General features: G+C 46.1%; 1 protein-coding gene across 1 annotated transcript in view; it reads right to left on the bottom strand.

Moving 5' to 3' along the window:
• PARP12 (poly(ADP-ribose) polymerase family member 12) overlaps positions 1-16156 on the bottom strand; it is a 39752-nt gene extending 23596 nt beyond the window's left edge. Inside the window, exons 1-5 of the mRNA XM_015244238.3 lie at positions 15156-16156; positions 11147-11282; positions 9386-9686; positions 6960-7058; positions 1510-1633 (exon numbers count right to left, since the gene is read on the bottom strand). Of these exons, the coding sequence (XP_015099724.2) occupies positions 1510-1633; positions 6960-7058; positions 9386-9686; positions 11147-11282; positions 15156-15484 (989 nt within the window). The 5' untranslated portion in view covers positions 15485-16156. The remainder of the gene's footprint in view (positions 1-1509; positions 1634-6959; positions 7059-9385; positions 9687-11146; positions 11283-15155) is intronic.
• Between the last annotated feature and the right edge of the window lie 3529 nt (positions 16157-19685).

The raw sequence follows: 19685 nt of genomic DNA, 5'->3' as shown, positions 1-19685 counted from the left end.
AGATTCCTTAGGACACATAGTATAAAACTATAAAAGAAAATATGGATAAATATTTCTCTTCATTAACGGGTACCATAAGCTGACAGGAAGAATGTATTTATTTTCAACACACATTTAATATCCAGAAACCAGAAGAATTCCTAAAACTAAATAACTAAAAACACAGCCTTCCTGCTCAACAAAATGGGCAACTTACAAGGACAGACGTTTCACAGCAGAGGAAGCACAAACAGCCACTGACCATGTGAAGAGACCCTCTCCCTCACTTGGATGCAGGGACGTGCAAACGGAGACCCCATTTGACACTGCAGGCTGGAAAAGCGCAGACGTCAGACAACACCAAGGTGAGGGAGCTGTCACTGCAGGCCACTAACAGGGTGGAAAGCAGTGTCACTTTGGAAAACAATGTGACATCACCTGGTGGAGCGGAGTTGAGGAGGGACCAGCTACCTCCCAGCAGGTTCACCCCTGAGCATCTAACCAATAGAAGCCCGTGCACACCTGCACTAGGGGGCTGTCAGCCCTCAGAGAAGCCTCCGTGTAGTTCCATTCAGACAAGGTTCAAGGACAAGCAAGACCACCTGTGTGGACATACGTGGGAACCGTGGTGGTTTACAAGGCGTATCTGACCGGAAAGGGGGCGGGAGGGGGATGAAAATGATCCACATCTGGATCAGAGTGTTGGCTATGTGAGTGCAGGCCTTTCTTAAAACCCACTGAACTCTACACTTAGTATCTGTGCACAGTCACTGAATATCAATTTTAACTTCTAAGGCCTCAGAAAAAGGAAGAGAAAGAGAAGGGGGGAGACCGGTAAGGGGTGGCTATGTGAGCCATTTAATCTTCCGAAGGGGGATAATTTGTTTCACATACTTTACCAGCAGCAATTTACGCATAATTGTATTCCAAACGCAAATTTATTTTATCTTCTCAAAAAACAGGCTCAAATTGTTGTCTTGGCAACATATTTTAGCAAGTTCAATCCAAGATACAAGTATTCGAAAATAAGGCTACCCAGGACTTTCCCATTTACTCAGAACTGACTAAGTGAAAATACTAGGCCATACTTAGAAAAATAAATAAGGCTGAACAATCATCAACAGCAGTTCAGCTGTACAACTTCACAGGCAGAGGCTAAAACTTCACAAATGATTGCCTCTGGCTTCTCTGGACTAATCAGTGAGGAGATGTTTACATGATCCATCCCAGCTGTAAATAACTCAGAACTCACTTGGTACCACCCTCTCCACTCCCTACTGCTCCTCCCTGAAAGGAGAGGAAGATGGGCAAACAGAGGCACCAACCACCAGCATGAACGTCAACTTCTAACTTCCAAGCCCAGAGTTCACACCTCCAGACTAGGCCGCTTACTCTGTGTGTGTGTGTATGTGTGTGCACGTGTGTATGTGTGTGTGCACGTGAACAAGGCCCATCAAAACTGAACCCTGCTGTGTCAATTTCCACACCACACACACCGCACAAAGCAGACACAAGTGATGGATTTCATACCCGTCTCTTCTGGGATCACTATATGCCTCTTCAATGAGCTCCATTTTGTGCAAATCCTTCCATTTGCCTCCATCCAAGACTTGCCATCGATATGGCAAATGGAAATGGACTCTACTGCACTTATCTGAAATAAAGACATAAAGAAGTAAGCACGCTGGCAATAATTAGCATGGCCTGGCCCTGTAGTTCTCAGTGGGTGTGGTGCTACCTGCTGACCTGGAAACATTTTGGAAATCTGGGAAGGAGACTTTTTTTAGTGCAGTCATACCTGAGCATTTAGGTATTGAAACACTATGTATTTTATTATATAGATTTTCCTTTTATGTCTCTCGTTTTTCAGGACATTAAACTGATTTTTTTAAATATGTATGTTGGTAGGTTACATTATGCATGACCTTCACCTCATGATAGCAAAGAAGCTGATCACCAGACTGTCAGAAGCTCCACCCCTGCAGGGGCAGTCTGCCTGTGCATTGGTGCTGTTTATGTGGCACGTGGAAGGGCAGCAGTCACACCAAAGACAGGGCCCCATTCATCTCTACTAGAACCATCCCAACCCCAGTAGGTCCTACCACATGTGGGTCAGCAGCGTGGTTCCAGCCCACCTTGATCTTTCTGGCTACTAACTCACCCCTCAACACACCCCACTCCCTGAAGGAATTACACTCACTGCTCTTTCCCCATCCATATACACACAATGGCCCAGATCTACAATTTCCAGCCAACTGCTCCCCTGCACCTTCCCAGCGCTCCCCGGGCCTCTGTCACTCCTAGCACTTTTGGCCTGACTTGCCTTGGCCCAAACCAGCCTGGAACGCTGCCCACATCCTCCACCTTTCAATAGCCTATGAGGTTCTGGAACATCCCTACAGAGGGATGCTGTGAGACGAAAGAGAAACAGGAAAGAAGAGTGATGGAAAGCTCTTCACACTGACACCTGCAAGATATATACTATCAGGTGTTGTGCACAAGGTGTACAATGTCCCTATTTGGGTAAAAAAAAAAAACAGAAAAAGATTAGAGATACTCTGACTAAATACACACACATGCACACTATTATTCCTTGCAGGGGGAACCGGGTGTCTGGGCATAAAGTTATACGGAAAGATTTCTGTTTTGAATTTTCAATCACAAAACTATATTACATAGTCCAAAAAACTAAACATCTAGTTAAGAGAAAAAAAGAAAAAACAGTGTGCATAGTGCACCTGTGTGAAAAGAAAGAGACTAGACATATACACCTGTGCTTGCATAAAATCTTTATGGAAGGATATTCAGGGAACTAGTAGTAATGATTGCTTCTGGAGGGAACCTGGGTGCTGGGAAAAAGGGGTGTGAGGGAGACATTTCCTATTGTCTTTTGTACACTTTTAATTCATTTTTCAAAATAGTAACAATGAAGCTTGGCTAATTTGACACCTGAAAAAAATTTAAAGTTTCTAAGATCTTCTGCACTCTTTCAGGCCAAGTCTTGATGTCACTTCTTTCCCAGAGACTCTGCCAGGGTACAGGGTAGTGGGGAGGATCAGAGAGTAAGTGGAGAGGCCGCCTGGATTTGTCAAAGACCAGGGCTGGGGCCAGGCTGACGGGGCAGGAGAGCACAAAACAGAGGACTCAGGGAACAAGAGGAGAGACCCCGACCAAGGGAAGCTCCTCTGAGTTCAACAAGGCTGGCAACAGCCACACTGGGGACTTAGGATGTCCTGCCTTGTCCAGAGTTACGGCACAGACAGCTCACACCAGGCAAAGGGACCTCTTAGACCCCTGATCATGGGTGTGGACAATAAAGTGATGACCAAGGGCTCCACCTGGATGGATAAAAAAGGCCACAGCTGTGGCCCAGAGGTCACAACCAAGTAAGATTTCCTGTTTCCCACCAAAGGAAAATGGTCAGGGAGGAGTGTTCAGTCACTCGTCTATACAGTCCAGCACAGGTGAGTCCTGGACAACCTGAACAGAGGCTCTCCCCTCAGGAAGGCACCTGTCAGGGAAGGTGGACATCCAGCCCTTCCCAAGCCGACATCTCCTCGGGAAGGGCATAAGGGCCAAGGGAAGGCACTGTCATCAGGCGGCAGGCCTGGGGCTTCCGGCTCTGACTCCGACCTGAGCATGGAGCCCACGCTGCTCACAAGTCAGAAGGTGCCCGGAGGAGGAGGATGCCACACAGGCCCCCGCAGCCACGGGGCTGGTGAAAGCGGAGTCCCAGCTCAGCAACAGAGGCTTGAGGCCCCTTCTCTGCCACATCTTTCCTGGTCCTCCTGTCCCCTTCCTCAGTTTCCTTCCCTCCTTCCAATGCTCGCCACCTCACTGTGGAATTCCAGAGTCTAGGCTCTCTAGAAGGTGACTCACAGAAACCAAATCAATTTGGCCAAGTACCCACATCCCCTTTTCTCCCTACTTCCCTTGAAATGACAGACCACAGAGAAGTGTAAGTCCAAAAGCACTGGAACACAGAAGTACCATCAAAAGGCCAGAATAACTGAAGGATTCCCAAAAAGATGAAGCAGTGAGAATCAAACCAACAGAGACAGAGAGAAAAACTCATACGAAATACGCAGAAGAAAGCCACCCCAGAAGTGGGAAAGATCTGGGCTTCACAACTCAGAGTCAGATGTAAGAGGAGTAAGAAAGACACCCAGACAATAGCACCGAGAACCACGAGGTGTCCCCTCAGGGCCTTGCTCGCTCTTTGTCCCACGGGACACGTGAGTGTGGCTACAAGGGCTGGAGAGAAGAGCCATTGAAGACCCCACCCCGATCCTAGAACAAACACTAGCGGCCCCCACCCCCAGACACACACACACATACATACCTACGCAAGACGTACCGCCTCTTCCCCATTAAGACTGGAATCAGAATCACCGTCACCAGCAGGCACAGGGATTTGAGTGTTAACATGAGTAGACAAGCAAGAGTCACCCAACACACGAGGAAAAGTAACACAGGCTGCTAACTCACACAGAAGAATCAACCCCTAAGAAAATAATTATTAGAGAAAACAGAGCAAGTGTAACAACTAGACCTGAACATAAAGGCTAAACCTCTAAAACTTCTAGGGAAAAAACCATGGGAGAAACATTTTCGTGGGCCTGGAATAGGCAAAGAATTTTAGGACACAAAAAAACCACAAACCATTAAAAAATATATTAAAATGGACATCAGTACTAAACTTCTACTCTATTCTTCCAAAGATATTGTAAAGAAAACAAACATGAAAGACACAGACTGGGAGAAAATACTTTCAATGCCTGTATCTGACAAAAGCGTGAATAAAGAATACTCAGAACTATTACAACTCAATGATGAGCAATCAAACAACCCAAGAAAAAAATGGGCAAAAGAGTCACCAAAGACCACACGTTGTAGGATTCCATTTATATGAAATATCCAGGCAAACCCAAAGAGACATAATGTAAATCGGTTGTTGCCAGGAGCTGGGGGGAGGGGAGAATGGTTAGTGACTGCTAATGTGTATGGGGTTTCTTTGGGGTGATGAAAATGTTCTAATATTGACTGTGATGATGGCTGCACAACCCCGTGACTCTATTAAAACGATTAAATGAATTGTATACTATGTGAAATATACTTAATATCTTAAAGCTGTTATTTGCCTGTAAAATAGGCAAGATTTAAACAGATATTTCATAGAAGATATACAAATGGCTAAAAAGCACAGGAAAATAACAGTTAAAAAGGGAAATGCAAGTGAAAGCCACAATGAGATATCACTACTCATTTACTAGGATGGCTAAAATTGAAAAGACTGATAATACCAAGTGTCACCAAGGATGCAGAGCAACCAGAACTCACATGCTGCTGGTGGGAAGGTGAAATATGTCCACTTTGGAAGACAGTTTGGCAGTCTCTTATAATGTTTAACAAACATTTACCATATGATCAGACATTCCACTTCTAGGTCTTTACCCAAGAGAAGTGAAAACATAAATCCACACGAAAACTTGTACCTGAATGTTTATTAGAGAGGCTTTGTTTGTAAAAGCCAAAAACGGGAAACAACACAAATGTTCATCAACATATAAATGGATAAACAAATTGTAGTTAATCAATGCAACGGAACACTACCCAGCAATTAAAAGGAACAAATTATGGCATGACCAAGTCAGAAAGGGCAGTAAGGAGACCACATGCTGTAGAAAATTCTAGAAAAAGGAACTAGTCTACATCAACAAAAGGTAGATCAGGGATTGTCTTGGGTCAAGAAACTGGAGGGGGTGAGAATCAACTGTATAGGTGCATAAGGGAGATTTTTGGAATGAGAGAACTGTTCTGTATCTCGATTACAGTGATAGTTACATGGACATACGTATTTACCAAAACTCAAAGGGTACACTTAAAATGGGTGCATTTTATTGTGTATAAATTATATCTAATAATGCTGATTTTACAAACATACACATAAATATGTATATAGAGCACATATTTTTTGACCTAGTATTCAATTTCCAGGAATCTATCTAGGGAAATGCAAATGTGTACTCAAATGCTCAATGGAAATATCACTCTAAGCAAATACTACACAGTTGTTTTTAAAATCCGTTAGTAGGTACTAATGTGGAAAAAATCTCCGCAACACACCATAAAGTAAAAGAAGCAGGTCAAAGAACGAGTATCACATGTTCCCATCTGTTGAAAAATATGTAAAACAAATACAACCACACATCACGTTGTTTACCTTTGGAAAGGCTGAAGGAGGACTTCAGACTTTACTCTGTATTATTTGACTCTGTTTTGACTCTTTCACAAAGTGAAAGTATTCATGATCTGCTTGGAGAGTTTTTAAAAACTGAAAACGAAACAAGAAGTTTTGGTGGTTGATTTTAAGAGTTGTCACCAACTCTGACTTTCTTCAGTCAAAGCCCAATAAGGGCTTCCTTCAGTCAAAGACAGCAGTAAGAAGAAAACAAAGGTTTAGTGAAAATACAGTCACACATTTACATGCAAGATTTGCTTCTTCTGATAAAAGAGGGAGTGTGGAGGGAAACTCCCAACTTAAACATTCATTCTCCAAGAGCAAATTCAGGTGTCTTCTCCGTGGGGAGGGCGTTCCTAGGTTCTAAGACATCTAACACTACAACCACCCTCTAGGAGGGACACTTATCTTTGCTCACACTATACTGGACATCTGTGTGTCCCTGTAGGTCTGTGACCTCATGCTAAGCTGACCAAGGAGTAACACTTGACTCTCATGTGCTGCATGAACCAAACAGCTCATGTTCCCCAAAACTCATCTACAGTCTGATTTTTAGAAACTCAAGCAATTCCTACCACCCTCCGTTCCCCAACAAAATCACCCAGTTCGCCAGTTCACAAGAAGCCCCAGCCTCTCTGGATGGAACAGAGGACCTCGAGGGGTGGCCTCAGAGCAGAGCTCTGGAAACCAGAAGCAGTTATCCCACCTGCAAGTGGATGAAGGGTTTCCCCCGACTTACCTTGAAAGCTACAGCTTTTCCAGATATGGTACAAGCAGATCTGATCACTCTCCTCTTGATTAGTAGTGTTTGGGGACACAGAACCTGTGTCTCTTCTTTCTACAAAGAAACACCACAAATATGTATCAGGTTCCATCAAAGCTTCTGATATGGGGCTGTAGTAGTTGAAGGCACAAAGGAGAGAAAAGAATTCATTCATCCCTCTGCTCGAGGCAAAAGTGGGCAAGGCAACCTCGCAAGATCTTACAACGTTCTGGATGAAAGCACCCTCAGACATACAGGTGGGCTCTCTGCTTTTTAGGGAGGAACCAGGGAGCCCAAGGCCACACAGCTGCCTGCCAAAACCAGGACATCATGGTTGGGGTCCTGAGGGGAGTGTTTTCTCAGCTCTGGCTGTGCAGCCCATTCACTAAGAGACCTGTTTAAAAACAGAAGTCCCCGGCTCTACCTCAGACTGACTTAATCAGGACCCTCCAGCAGTGGAACCCAGGACCCTTTTTTAATACTAACGCACACACTGAGGCAGCTTAAGATTCCTTCTGTATCTATGGCTGTGATGACCCCAGAGAGCAAGTGAAAGCTGCATTTTTAAACTAGATTTGATTCCAACAGCAAACACTTGTCAATGAACTGTTAGAATTGGGTACTAATACCAAGAAAAAAATAACAATAAATGGAAAGCCTACTACACAAAATGAAACCTAACTTTGGTAAACAATAAGAATTTTAATATAATAAGGGCATCAAAGTGCTTTCAGTTTATCTTTACTAGAAGTACTCCAATGCACTCTTACCTAATAGTTACATTTAGGCCAGCCTCAACCTTCACTGTAAAAGCATATAAAACTTATTAGCAAACCTCCCTATTTGGTCACCTGTCATTTTGTTATTAACCTTCCCTTTCCATTTTATAGGCCCCTTAGACATCTACATGCTAGTCCTCAAAACCCACACCCGAGGGGCCTTAGAGGTCCCCTCCCTTTCTCCGCAGGAGCAGGGATCCTCCCCCTATCTTTCTAACAAGGCCATAATCCAACTAACACTCTTAGAAGATCTACTGAAAGCAAAACCTGTTGACTTCTAGGCTTCCTACTGTTGAAAGAAATTAACCAAAAACTAACATAAAGAAAAAACATATGGCAAGGACAATTTTCAAATATGAAAATCAGGTAAGATTAGAATGATAAGTTTGGGGGAAGGTATAGCTCAAATGGTAGAGTGCATGCTTAGCATGTAGGAGGTCCTGGGTTCGATCCCCAGTAGCTCCTCTAAAAATAACTAACTAAATAAATAAACCTAATTACCTCCTTCCCCACCAAAAAATAAAATAAATAAATTAGAATGATAAGTTTGTTTGCTGGTCATCTGATGTTTTAGAAAGTGGGCTCTTAAAAATTCTGGATTATCACTACAGCTAACAAGTCGGGGGAGCCATGTCTCAGTCACCTGAGGGCCTGGGCAGTGGCCAGCAAGTGGCAAGGACTCCAATTTGTTGAATGAAAACATGGATCAAGGGGGTGGGTATAGCTCAGTGGTAGAGCGCATGCTTAGCATGCATGAGGTCTGGCTTCAATCCCCAGTACCTCCGTTAAAGTAAACAAACAAACAAAAAAACAAACAAACCTAATTCCCCCCCTCTGCAAAAAAAAAAAAAGCATTATTACAAAAAAAATTACGTTAAGCTTTTTAAAAAAAAATGGATCATCAGAATGGCCGGGTAACAGCAGATACTGTGAAATCCAAAGGTCATCAAGGTATTGTATCCTCCCTGAGGGACCACGGTATTCATTTCCCACACATCAGAGACTCAAGAAATGCTTATTAAATAAACAATCTCTGCTCAAATTTCTCCCATTTGCCTGTCCCTAAGCCTGATATCACTCAAGGAAAAAAAAAAAAGTATCCTGGCAGGTTCATTCATTCAACAAACGTCTGAGTGCCTACAGCCCAAGTGTCATCTAGACAGAAGCAGTGAACAAATAAAATTACAGTGATGAAAAAAATTCCATTTATTCATGTCAAGAAGCCAGCTGAAATTAAAATATGCTTCATTCACTCATTAAAAAAAAAACAAAAAAAACCCAGAATGCCGTGCAAAGGATGGCCCTAGAGCTGTACAGCACAGCACTCTTAACTTTGGGGTTCCTCACCAGAAAACAAAGACGGCAGAAGCAGCATCTTCCGTCTCTGTGCAGATCAGGCCCAGAGGGAATTCACCCACTGTCAACATCAATGTCTTGGAATTTATTCAGAACGTCTTGCTTGTTCACAACTGTGATTTCAACTCAACTCATGCTCACAAACCCCACTAGCTAGGAAGGGATCACCGACTACATTTTAAAAGCAGCACAGACTTGCTGCCCGAAGTCATACACATTCCATTCAGTGGCCAGCTGGCATCCAGGAGCCCCAGCTCAGAGCCTTACCGGCAGTCCCCTGTGGTCTAGAGGGAGGAGGTGGTACTCTGATGGAGGCAGAGCCCTTATTCTTGATGTCATGAGCATTTCTGTAAATGGAAGGCAGCCAGCTCACCAGCTCTGACCTCATGCCCAGTTTCTCCAGTTTTTCCAGATTCTCAGAATGAGAGAAATCATGGCATCTCTTACAGCCAGTGCCAAACTTGCAATCACCCTGTGAAAAATACTGGCAGACGTGGAGTTTGATACATTGCTTTCTAAAGGAACAAGAGCCGTAGGGTCCATCTCCTTTGTTGTAATGAAGGCAGATCTGTTAACACAGAAGGAAAAAAGACAGTAGCTTACAGACCTCACACAACACCACCCCCTTACTGATGAGGCTACTGGTTAGAAGAGGTTCCTCTGGAGACCTAGCCAAGGCTGTGATTCCGTCCTTCACATGGACCACACAGCTATGAGACCATCCCTCACAGCAGTAGATGGACAGACGCTAGCACATGCCCTTGGCTAAATGGGATGTGGGTGGGCAGCAGACTTCTCAGGACAAGCCCCTCCACCAAGAAAATCCAAAGAACTTCCAACTGATCAGAGAAGCTCCCTTCACGTAAGACATTTTAACGTGACTCACCGAGTAGCAACCAAACAACCCTCACACTTTGCCCACACCCTTCCCCCACTGACTCGCCGACTGTCCCTGTCCCAGTCTCTCCCAACTCTTTTTCCTCCAATTCAGGGCCAAAGAGGTTGTTCTGAGGGTTTAAAGCATCTTCAAAAAGGCCAAATACAGCCATTTCTCAAGCACAGACTGAGACTCAGAGAGCTTAAGGGGCTTGCCCTAGGTCACACAGCTATCTACCTCACCTGGCATATACACTGTCTGCTGAACTGGGCTGCTGGTAAACCTGGGACTTGAACTTGAATCAACTACTCCTGGTCTTCTACATTCCACATTGCTACAGATGGGAACCAAGCCAGAGACCACCAAGGGCCAACCCACTCAATTCACAGGCATTACATTGAACGAGAGGTAAAAATGCACCAGAAGGCTAAAGAATCCAGACCTAGGACACCTCCAACTGTGACTCTAGCTCAGAACTCTCATAGGCTGGGCAGAAGCTTCAGTCAGAGTCTCTTTCAACCCAGTCCCTTTCCTTCCCCCTCTCCTGCCACAGACGTCAGAAACCATCAACACCTGGAGGCTCACCCAGCTTTTCTCCTCCCCTCAGTAACTCTCTCACACTCCTAACCCATCTTGGTGTCTGCTCCTCAGAGGACTCCAACTCCTACATGACCTCTGCAGCAAGCTTCAAAACAAGTGGTTAATGCCTGAAATGCAGTATGAGAAGTCACATCAACCCAAATTAGAAAATGTCCCCGCAGACCTCCTGGGTCCGGCGATACCTGCATGTTTCCAAGTCCTGCTAGACGGGGAGGGGCGGCTAGAATCTCTCCATCCCCTCAGCTCTGGGTAACAATTTGCTGCAGCCACTGGCCAAACAGGCTCCCCCACACTCACAGTAGCCCTGCAAAGAAGGTACCAGCCCAACTGACATAGAAGGAAAGGAGGCTTCAAGAAGGGGCAAGGCTGACCCAAGGTTGCAGATCTAAAAGTCAGCAGAGCCAGGAACTCAGTCCAGGTCTCCTTCCAGCCAGATCCCACAGGTCAAAATGGGATCCTTGGCCTGTCTTCTGCCATATTTTCCTGTCTTTCAACCTTTTGGCCTCTCCCCGATCACTTAAACACAGACCCACCCTCCTCCTGGCACTCACCTCTGGCAAGAGCAAGGGGTCGTTCTGAAATAAGAGCACAGAGAGCTCTCTGAAGCTGAGGTGGTCCACACCGTGAGTTTTCAGCACGCTCATGTTGTGACTGGACATCAAGTTGTGACCATTCCTACAGTCCTTCCTGCAAAGAAGCAGAACTGGTGTCACAGCTGAAATGTCTCCCCCAAATCCTCATGTTGATGTCCTACCCTCCAGTTCCTCAGAAGTGACTGTATTTGGAGTCTTTCAAAAGATGATTAGGTTAAACGAGATCACTGGGGAAACTAATCCAAGCTGACTGGTGTCCTTAGAAGAAACGAGGATCAGGACACAGAGGGAAGACTATGTGAGGACACAGGGCGAAGACGGCCATCTGCAAGCCAAGGAGAGAGGCCTTAGGAGAAACCAACCCTGCTGACACCCTGCCCTCAGACTTCTAGCCTCCAGGATTGTGAGAAAGTAGGTTTCTGTTGTTTAAGCCACCTAGTCCATGGTACCCTGTTACGGCAGCCCAAGCAAACTAACACAGCTGGTAACATCAGTCTTTAAGGTAACTTTTCAGGAATAGTCCTTGACATTGTTTTGAAGCACCAGAGAAAATCAGCATGTCTATGTGATGAAAAAATATACTGCTGGGGTTAGCAGGTATAGCACAGTGGCAGAGTGAGTGCTTATCATGCACAAGGTCCTGGGTTCAATCCCCAGTACCTCCATTAAAAAAAAAAAAGTCATTTGAAGGGAAAAATGTAGTGCTTATTTACAAAGGAAAAAGCTTATTTATAAAGGAAGAGATGGTGCCTTGCGAGGTCTAGGAGGCACCTCTCAGCAGGTATTTGATGAGGACAGGGCCATTCCCCACAGTCATAGCACGCCAGTCACTGGGCACTTACTGCCATTTAACATTGGCTGCATGAATGAATGTGGACAGCATATGGTTACAGGTGTGTACACACACAAACACACACACACACACACACGCACCACTGAGGCCCAGCCCTTTCTTCTGCTTCCCTCCCCAATTCTTTTGATCACCAAGTCCCTCTCAAACACTCATTGTGAGTCGAGCACTGGCACTATGCCCCAGTAATCCAAAGACAAGCCTTCAAACGATCACCTAGGTCAAAAGGACCCACAAAAGTCAGGTAAATAGCAGACACTGCCATGCTTACGATAACCATCTCAAAAGAAAACAGAACCACTGATCTGTTTCCCCAAACCTGCACATCCCATAGGCTCCCCTGTCTCAGTAAAGGGCAACTTCCCTCTTCCATTGCACAGGCCAAAGACCTTGGAGTCATCCAATCTCTCTCCTCCTCTCTAGTGGAGATGTAGACATAGATGATTCTAAAACGTTGTGGGAAGTGCAAGATCATCTGTGCTCAGGATACATCAGCACAGAGAGGGGCACCTGAGCCTGACAGAAGTGGGGAAGCTATCAAGGGAGGGTGCCTGGAAGATATAAAGCCTGAGCTAAATACTTAGGGTTGAGGAACCAGGCAAGAAGAGCAGGGCAGAATATTCTACGCAGAGGGGCCTGGTAATTATAATGATGATGATGGTGGCAACTAAAACTCGTTGGGTACTTACTGCACACTAGGGATTGCCTAGATGTCTTGTAAGTTAATTCATACTGTCCTCAACAAGCCTATGGGGTAATATTGTCCCATTTTGCAGATAAGAGACCTGAGGCTCAGATAAGAAATAACTAGCCCAAGATAATTTAGCTAGCAAGAAGGAGAGCCAAGGCTGAAACAAGGCAGGCTTGCCTAAGGGTCATACTCTTGACCACCTTGCTTACTGCCCCCTAAGCACAGGATGGAACCAGGGACCTGGGACCCTTTCCAGCTGTCACCAATGAATAAAAGCAGCAATGATGATCTATTTCTGAGACAGCTGACTGTGTGGTTGAGAAGACAAGTAGCTTCAAAGGGAAAGCATAACCACACCCACTCTTCCTTATGCAGCCCAGAAACATGGAAGGAAGGTTCAAGAAGCTACCCTGTGTAAACCACAAGGAAGGTGGAAAAAACAAGACAACTCAAATCATCCAGGCCAACAAATACAAGATGTCCAGATTTTCAAGACCAGTAAAAGCTGACCCCAAAATTTGAGAATTAGCCTAATAGGACTGTCATCTTTATTTTACCAAAAATGGACATTAACAAGATCTGCCAGTTGTCCCCATCGTTAGATCTCTCCACCCGCCATTTATTGTGTCCACCCTCCTCTCCAGGTGCTGCCCCTCCTTCCTCTCTCAGGTGCCACTTCTCCACCAGTCCCTGAAGGCCCAGCTGCCCCAGGGTTCCACCCTTAGCCTCCACCTCGGATCAGTCACTCCTGGTGCTGCAGCCATGGCACAGATAGCCCAACAACTCCCAGGAACCAGCATCTGGGGCCCCAGCTGTCCTCCCAAGCGTCAGACCTGGAGAGCTACCCTCCGGGCATGCTTCAAAACAAAAACCTCTGCTGCTCTCTGTCAACAGTAAGAAAGAAGCCATCTTTGAGTCAACAATAACAAAGAAAAATGAGTCATTACCTCTCTCGTATCCTGTCACTGAACTTTCACCTACTCCCCATCTCTCCCACATTTCTCACACATACAGCCCTTCCTCTTAAGGTCTTGTCTGGGCCTTGGAATATTCTAATCTAAGTATTTCTGGGCAGCTGCTTCCCGGGGACCACATTTCCCAGCCCTCCTTGCATCTAGGCAGTCATGAGACATCTTGTGGTGCAGGAGATGTGGACAGAAAGATATCTACCACCCCCAGTTCTAGCCCATTAAAAACCTCCCACCAGCCCTCTACTGTCTGTCTTCTCCACCTGCTTGCTCCTTGGAACCTGATGCCCAGACGGCCTTAAGAGCCATGGGTTGAGGAAGACAGAGTTTAGGTCTGCCAGTCGGGGTTCCTAAATGACTGCATGGATCAAGGCCCCTACCCTATGCTGACTATTAAGCCTCACTCTAAGACCTGATGTGAGTAAGAAATAATGTCTACTGTGTTAAGGCAGGAAAAACAGAAAAGGAAGAAACTCATTCTTCCAGATAATTGGACTAGCTTCCCAACAGGTCCCCATCACATCCTCCTCTAAATCAGTACTCACACCACTATCTAAGGTATCTTCCTAAAATACACATCTGATAGCTGGTCTCTCCTGCCATTTGACTGACACCCCATCACCTTCAGGGTGAGATCTAAATTCTTTACCATCAACCTCATTAATCTATTCCACAAATCTCACTGAGCACCTGCTAGGTGCAGAGCACAGAACTGAGGACCAGAAGAGGCCAGCCAGGGCCAAGACAGAGGGGCCTCTGCCGCCATAGTTTGTATTTTACTAGGGGCAGTTGGGGGCCATGATGAGAGAATTAAACAGAGGCCACCAGATAAGCAAAGGCTGGGGGTGTTGCAGGAACCGAAGGGCATCCGGGAGGGGCCCAGGATGGAGCGCCGGCAGGGACCAGTTCCCCAGAGACACTGTGGGCCACAGTAGGGAGCTTTCACTTTATTCCAAATCCAACTGAAGCCAAAGACGGCTTGTAAACAGCGGAACAAGAACTGACAGAAGTTTTAAAAGATTCCTTGTCTGCCGGGCAGAGAAAGCGCTCCTGTGTGGGGCGCTCAAAGCAAGCTCTGGAGACCGCGGCGTTGTCGGGCTCTGAGCGGAAGCCAGTCGCAGCCCCTTTTCTTCTAAAGATCCCTCCCCGCTCCCCTGGCCAGGGTTCCCCCACCCCACCCTAGCACTACCACCCCCAGGGTGTCCCACCCGGTACTGGGCTCTAAGTCACTCTGAGACCGCAGGAGTCTCGCGCACAGTGCCAGGTATTCAGTAGGTGCTCAATAAATGTTCGCTGAGGGGAATTAAGAAGGAGAAGCCAGGTAACAGCCAACTCACTCTCTCCCCGAATTTGAGACGGCCAAGAACGGGCTGGGAGTGAAGGGCCCTCTCCCTCGCCCGCCCCGCCCCTCCCCCCCCACCCCACCCCCGCCGTCGGGCTCCGGGCGCGGCGCCTTACCCGTCCCTCAGGAACTTGCACTTGCCGTAGAAGAAGAACTTGCAGAGATGCAGCTGCGCGCAGAGCCCCACGCAGCCCGGCTTCGGGCCCTGATGGGAGCTGCAAAGGCGCAGCGGCGAGACGGCCAGCACCACGCGCTCGACGGCCGCCGCGCCGGCCTCGGCCGCCCGCCGCGCCACCACAAAGCGCCCGCGCTCCCTCAGCAGCCGATCCAGCACCTCGGCGACGACCTCCCTCCGCAAGCGGCGCCGCAGCTCCTCCAGCTCCATGGAGCCCCCGGCCGCGCACAGCACCTGGGTCACCTCGCGGAGGAGGGCGGCGGGCGCCATGGCCGTCGGGCCGGGGACTGGAGGGGTGCGGGCGGCTCCCGCCGGGTAGAGACGCCAGCTGGAAACGAAACTGAAAGCTCCCCCGGGCCCAGGGAAAACAGAACCCGGGAGGCCTTGCCACGCCCCCGGGCCCGCTGCTGAGCCCAGCTCGGCGCCTTCCGGCCTCACGGCCCTCGGCTGTACGCGCCACGCCGTCCCGTCGGAAGTTCGGAGGGCCTTCTTCGGCCTCTCAGGGATTCGTCGCCGGGTTCCTCAAAGCGATGAAAGAGTAAGAGTCACCGCTTCCTTCAGGTCGCGCTTTGCGATTCTCGAAGCGCGTTCGCCCGGACCACGCGCGACGGGCGGTGGGGGAGGGGCGCCGCCCCCTCCGCCGAGTCCCGGGCGTTTGGAAATAGCGCGGCCGGCGGACCGGCACCTTTTGCGCCCGGCGCTGGGGCGGAGCAGCCTGGGACGCCCACCTGCGAACGGCGGGGAAACGGCCCAGAGGCCGGACTCCGCTTCCTGGATGCTCACGGAAATCGGGGGCGAGGAGCCTGGGTCCCATCCCAGGTGAAAGCAGTCATTCCGAATTGCAAAACGGGCTTCACTGTTACTTTATTTCCAGTGCCGGCAGTGAATCCCTTATTTTACACGTGAAAGAGAAAATCCGTTTTCTCCGCAGCCCAGCTAAAGATTGACTATTAAAGACCACTGGGGGCAGAGGGACGCTCACAACCGTTACTGAGAGAAATGTGAAGTGTTAGAGCTTGGGGCAGTAATCTGGGAATGGCTATTAAAAATTTTAATGTGGGTGACCTTTGACCCAGCCATCTTCTGGGAATCTTCTAGAAGTAAAAGGAACAGTAAATAATAAGTTATGTACAAAAGTGTGTGTGACTGAAAAACTGCTGTACACCAGAAATTGACACAACATTGTAAACTGACTATAACTCAAAGAAAGAAAGCAAGCAGGCAAGAAAGCTAGTAGAATATGTATAGGAGATTTTCTTATAAAGGTCAAGATTTAATTCAGTTAGGGAGTTTTTGTTGCTGTTGGTTTTTGTTTTTGTTTTTACTTATTTTGTGTAGTAATAAAAGATGGAAAAGTTAAACCTGGGAAAAAAAAAGTATTTGTGTGGAGGATGTAGGGTACCGGGAGCTACGGGGTGGACGGTTACCCAGACTATTAACAGCTCTAACAAGCATGCATTAAATCTCTGCCTGTTGACCTAGAAGGACATCCATGATGTGCTGTTAAGTGAAAAAAGAAAGCTGTATACAAATGTCTAAATCAATAGCAAGAAGAGAATCCCATTTGTGAAGGTGGCGGGATATTTCTGAATGGGCAGAGAAAGTTAAGGACACACGTTGCCATCCGCACTAACACTGGTTGGAGGGAGTACAAAGCCGGAAGTACTGGGAAAGCCTTAAGGGAGGGATGAGGGGAGGAAAGGTTGTGGGGAAAAATACGGTATATTAACTTAAAGTGAACATGAAATTCTACTAATAATATGAATACAAAAAATCTATTAAGTGTAGATAAAGAGTAGATAGTAACATGGATAAATGAAAATGAATTAAGAATTCAGATGGGGCAATTTTTTTCTTGGATTTTAATTGTTTCTAAAAAAATGTTTAATTGTGTAAAAATTTAATTTTTTAACAATATTTTAATTTAAGTGTTTTAATTTTAATTGTGGCTCTAGTATTGTTTTAGCAGTAAAGTAACATTGTTTTAGAAGGAAGGGTGATGTTGTTATCCCAAAATTGGGTTCCCCTTTTGGTGGGTGTGGAGCCAAAAGCCACAACCAAGTCAAAGACAGGGAGAAGGAAGGATTTATTACCTGCAGCAGATAAGAACACCAGAGATCTTTCTCAAAGCAGCTTCTCCCGGAAGAGCAAAATTGGGGAAGTTTTAAGCTAAGGGTATATGCATATTCATGAAGGGGCTGAAGCAGGAGAGTCAGCATAGAATCCGGGCAAAGATTGACAGAGTCCAAGCTTTAGCTGATTGAAGTCATGAGGGTCAGGAAAGGTCAACATCCCTTAAGTTCTGGTTGATCTGGTGGTTGAGCACCTGACCGGGGTTTGAATTCTTCAAAACAGCTCAAGAAGGCTAGTCTTTACCATTGAAACAGAACTGAGAGTCGTTACAACTGATCTGTTATGTTTGCTATTGTTAACTTCTCTTGCCCGATCAGTTTGTTCTCTTGTTCCCTTAAGATCATTATTGCTGAAACCTGTTTAAGGGCATGCATTGTGGCCAGGCCTAGATCCCAAAGTATCTTGGGTCTAAAATGACTTCTCTTATGTCAAGAAAGCCATGCCTGGTTTTCTTGCTCTGGGGACCCCCTACCTTATCTGCTTACAATATGACAATGGAAGCAGAGATGGTAATGATGCTGACGAATCCAGGAATGCTAAGGATTGCTATCAATCACCAGAAGCTAGGACGGGCCCAGGAAGGAGTCTGAGAAGCCTTCAGAGGAAGCACAGCCCTGCTGACATCTTGATTTCAGATTTCTAGCCCCCAGAACTGTAAGAGAATAGATTGCTGTCATGTTAAACTCAGTTTGTGGTAATTTGTTATTACAGCCCAGGAAACTACTTCAAGCTTCCATTTTTCTGGTGAGATGTGAAAAAGGATTATCAGCTGTGAGGGGGGCTAGAGTTGGGGCTAGGGAGGGAGACAACAGGACCCAGGGTTCATATCTTGTTTCAGAGAATGGAAGAGCGAGTTTACCACAAAAACACGGGGGTGCCAGACAATATTAAGTCCCATGTAAGTATGAGGATCATAAATCTAAACTTAAACCAGTCAGCCTGACTATGTGATTGCTTTTTTTTTCCAGCAGAGATCAGTTGCTTCTGAGTTGCAGGGAAGTTCATTTCAACCTGGTCTGGGGTTCTGCCTTTTGAGTACGAGGGAGGGCGTTCAGGACAGGTTTGGGGGGCCTTCACAAAGGAGAAATTGTCTTAATAGATCATGAAAACCTATCTGGGTTGGAAGGAAAGCGGAGGCGAAGAGAGTATAAGAGATAGTATGAAAAGTCAGGAATTGGCCATCCAGGTTAGACAAGAAAACCATTGCAGGGATGAAAACATGACATATAATAGATAAATAAAGACTATAAATAAATAAAGACAATAGACAAATTATATAAGTAACAATGAAGACATAGAAAATAAGTCCAGAGGACAGAAGATGGTGATCAGAAATTGATGACTTGAAACGTACTTAAGACTTGCTTATGAGGGAATTAAATCCTGATACAGGGAGTGAACCTATTTTAAAATGTCCCTCTGCTGTTCATAGGAAGTAGCAGTCACCTTGGGCAGACCTCATTTGCTCTGGGAACAGTCACTGCATGGCCCCTCTTTAGCGTGTATTATGGGAAATGTGGACGTCTCATTGTCTGAGTACCTATATAATGAACTTTCCCCAGGGGCTAAGGAACTGCCTGGGAGCAAAGAGATGAGAGTGCTGCCCTTCTCTTTCAGGACAGAAGCAGAACTTGAGACCCTTGTTTTTGTTTTGTTTTGTTTTTTTGTTTTGTTTTGGTTTGGTTTGGTTTTTAAGTTTTTACAAAATTTATTTATTGAAGTAGAGACCTTGATTCTTGTGCAAGTAATTTATTAAGGAAGTGCTCCCAGGAGAAACTGTTTTTTTAAAAAAAATGGGAGATGCTAGAGTTCATAAGCAGAAGCCAGCTTCAGCCTGAACACACAAGGGAGTCTGGAAAGTATAGTGGATTCTCATTACTCATGGTGGTTATGTTCTATAAAGTCACCAGGAACACTGAATTAATGGATACCAAATCATTGCTCCTAGGGGAAATACAGGGTTAGGTTCCTAAGAGCCTCTGGTCACATTTTTGGCAACCAATCAATGCACAACTTTGTTTTTTATGTCTCTGTTTAAAGACACCTCATTTTAATACATACTGTTGATTCATTAACACTGAACTCATAGCCAACAGCACTGTAACTCATGCCTGAACAAAGCTTCTGTAACACATTTTCTCATCACAGCCTTCTTGCACTTAGGAATACTGGACAGACCTTCAGCACTAGGTCTCGGGGTCATTTTAAGCAGCCAAATCACCAACAAAAAGCAGTGAAGTGCAAAAAACATGGCACTAAATAGACCACAAAATGGACACTTGTTTCCAGTATGAGAGTTGAAACAAGAGGCAGAGTATCTCATTCTGTGTGTGTCCAC

This window comes from Vicugna pacos, chromosome 7 (assembly GCF_048564905.1).
Source record: "Vicugna pacos chromosome 7, VicPac4, whole genome shotgun sequence".
NCBI lineage: Eukaryota > Metazoa > Chordata > Mammalia > Artiodactyla > Camelidae > Vicugna > Vicugna pacos.
This window is presented reverse-complemented; position numbering and strand designations above follow the sequence as displayed.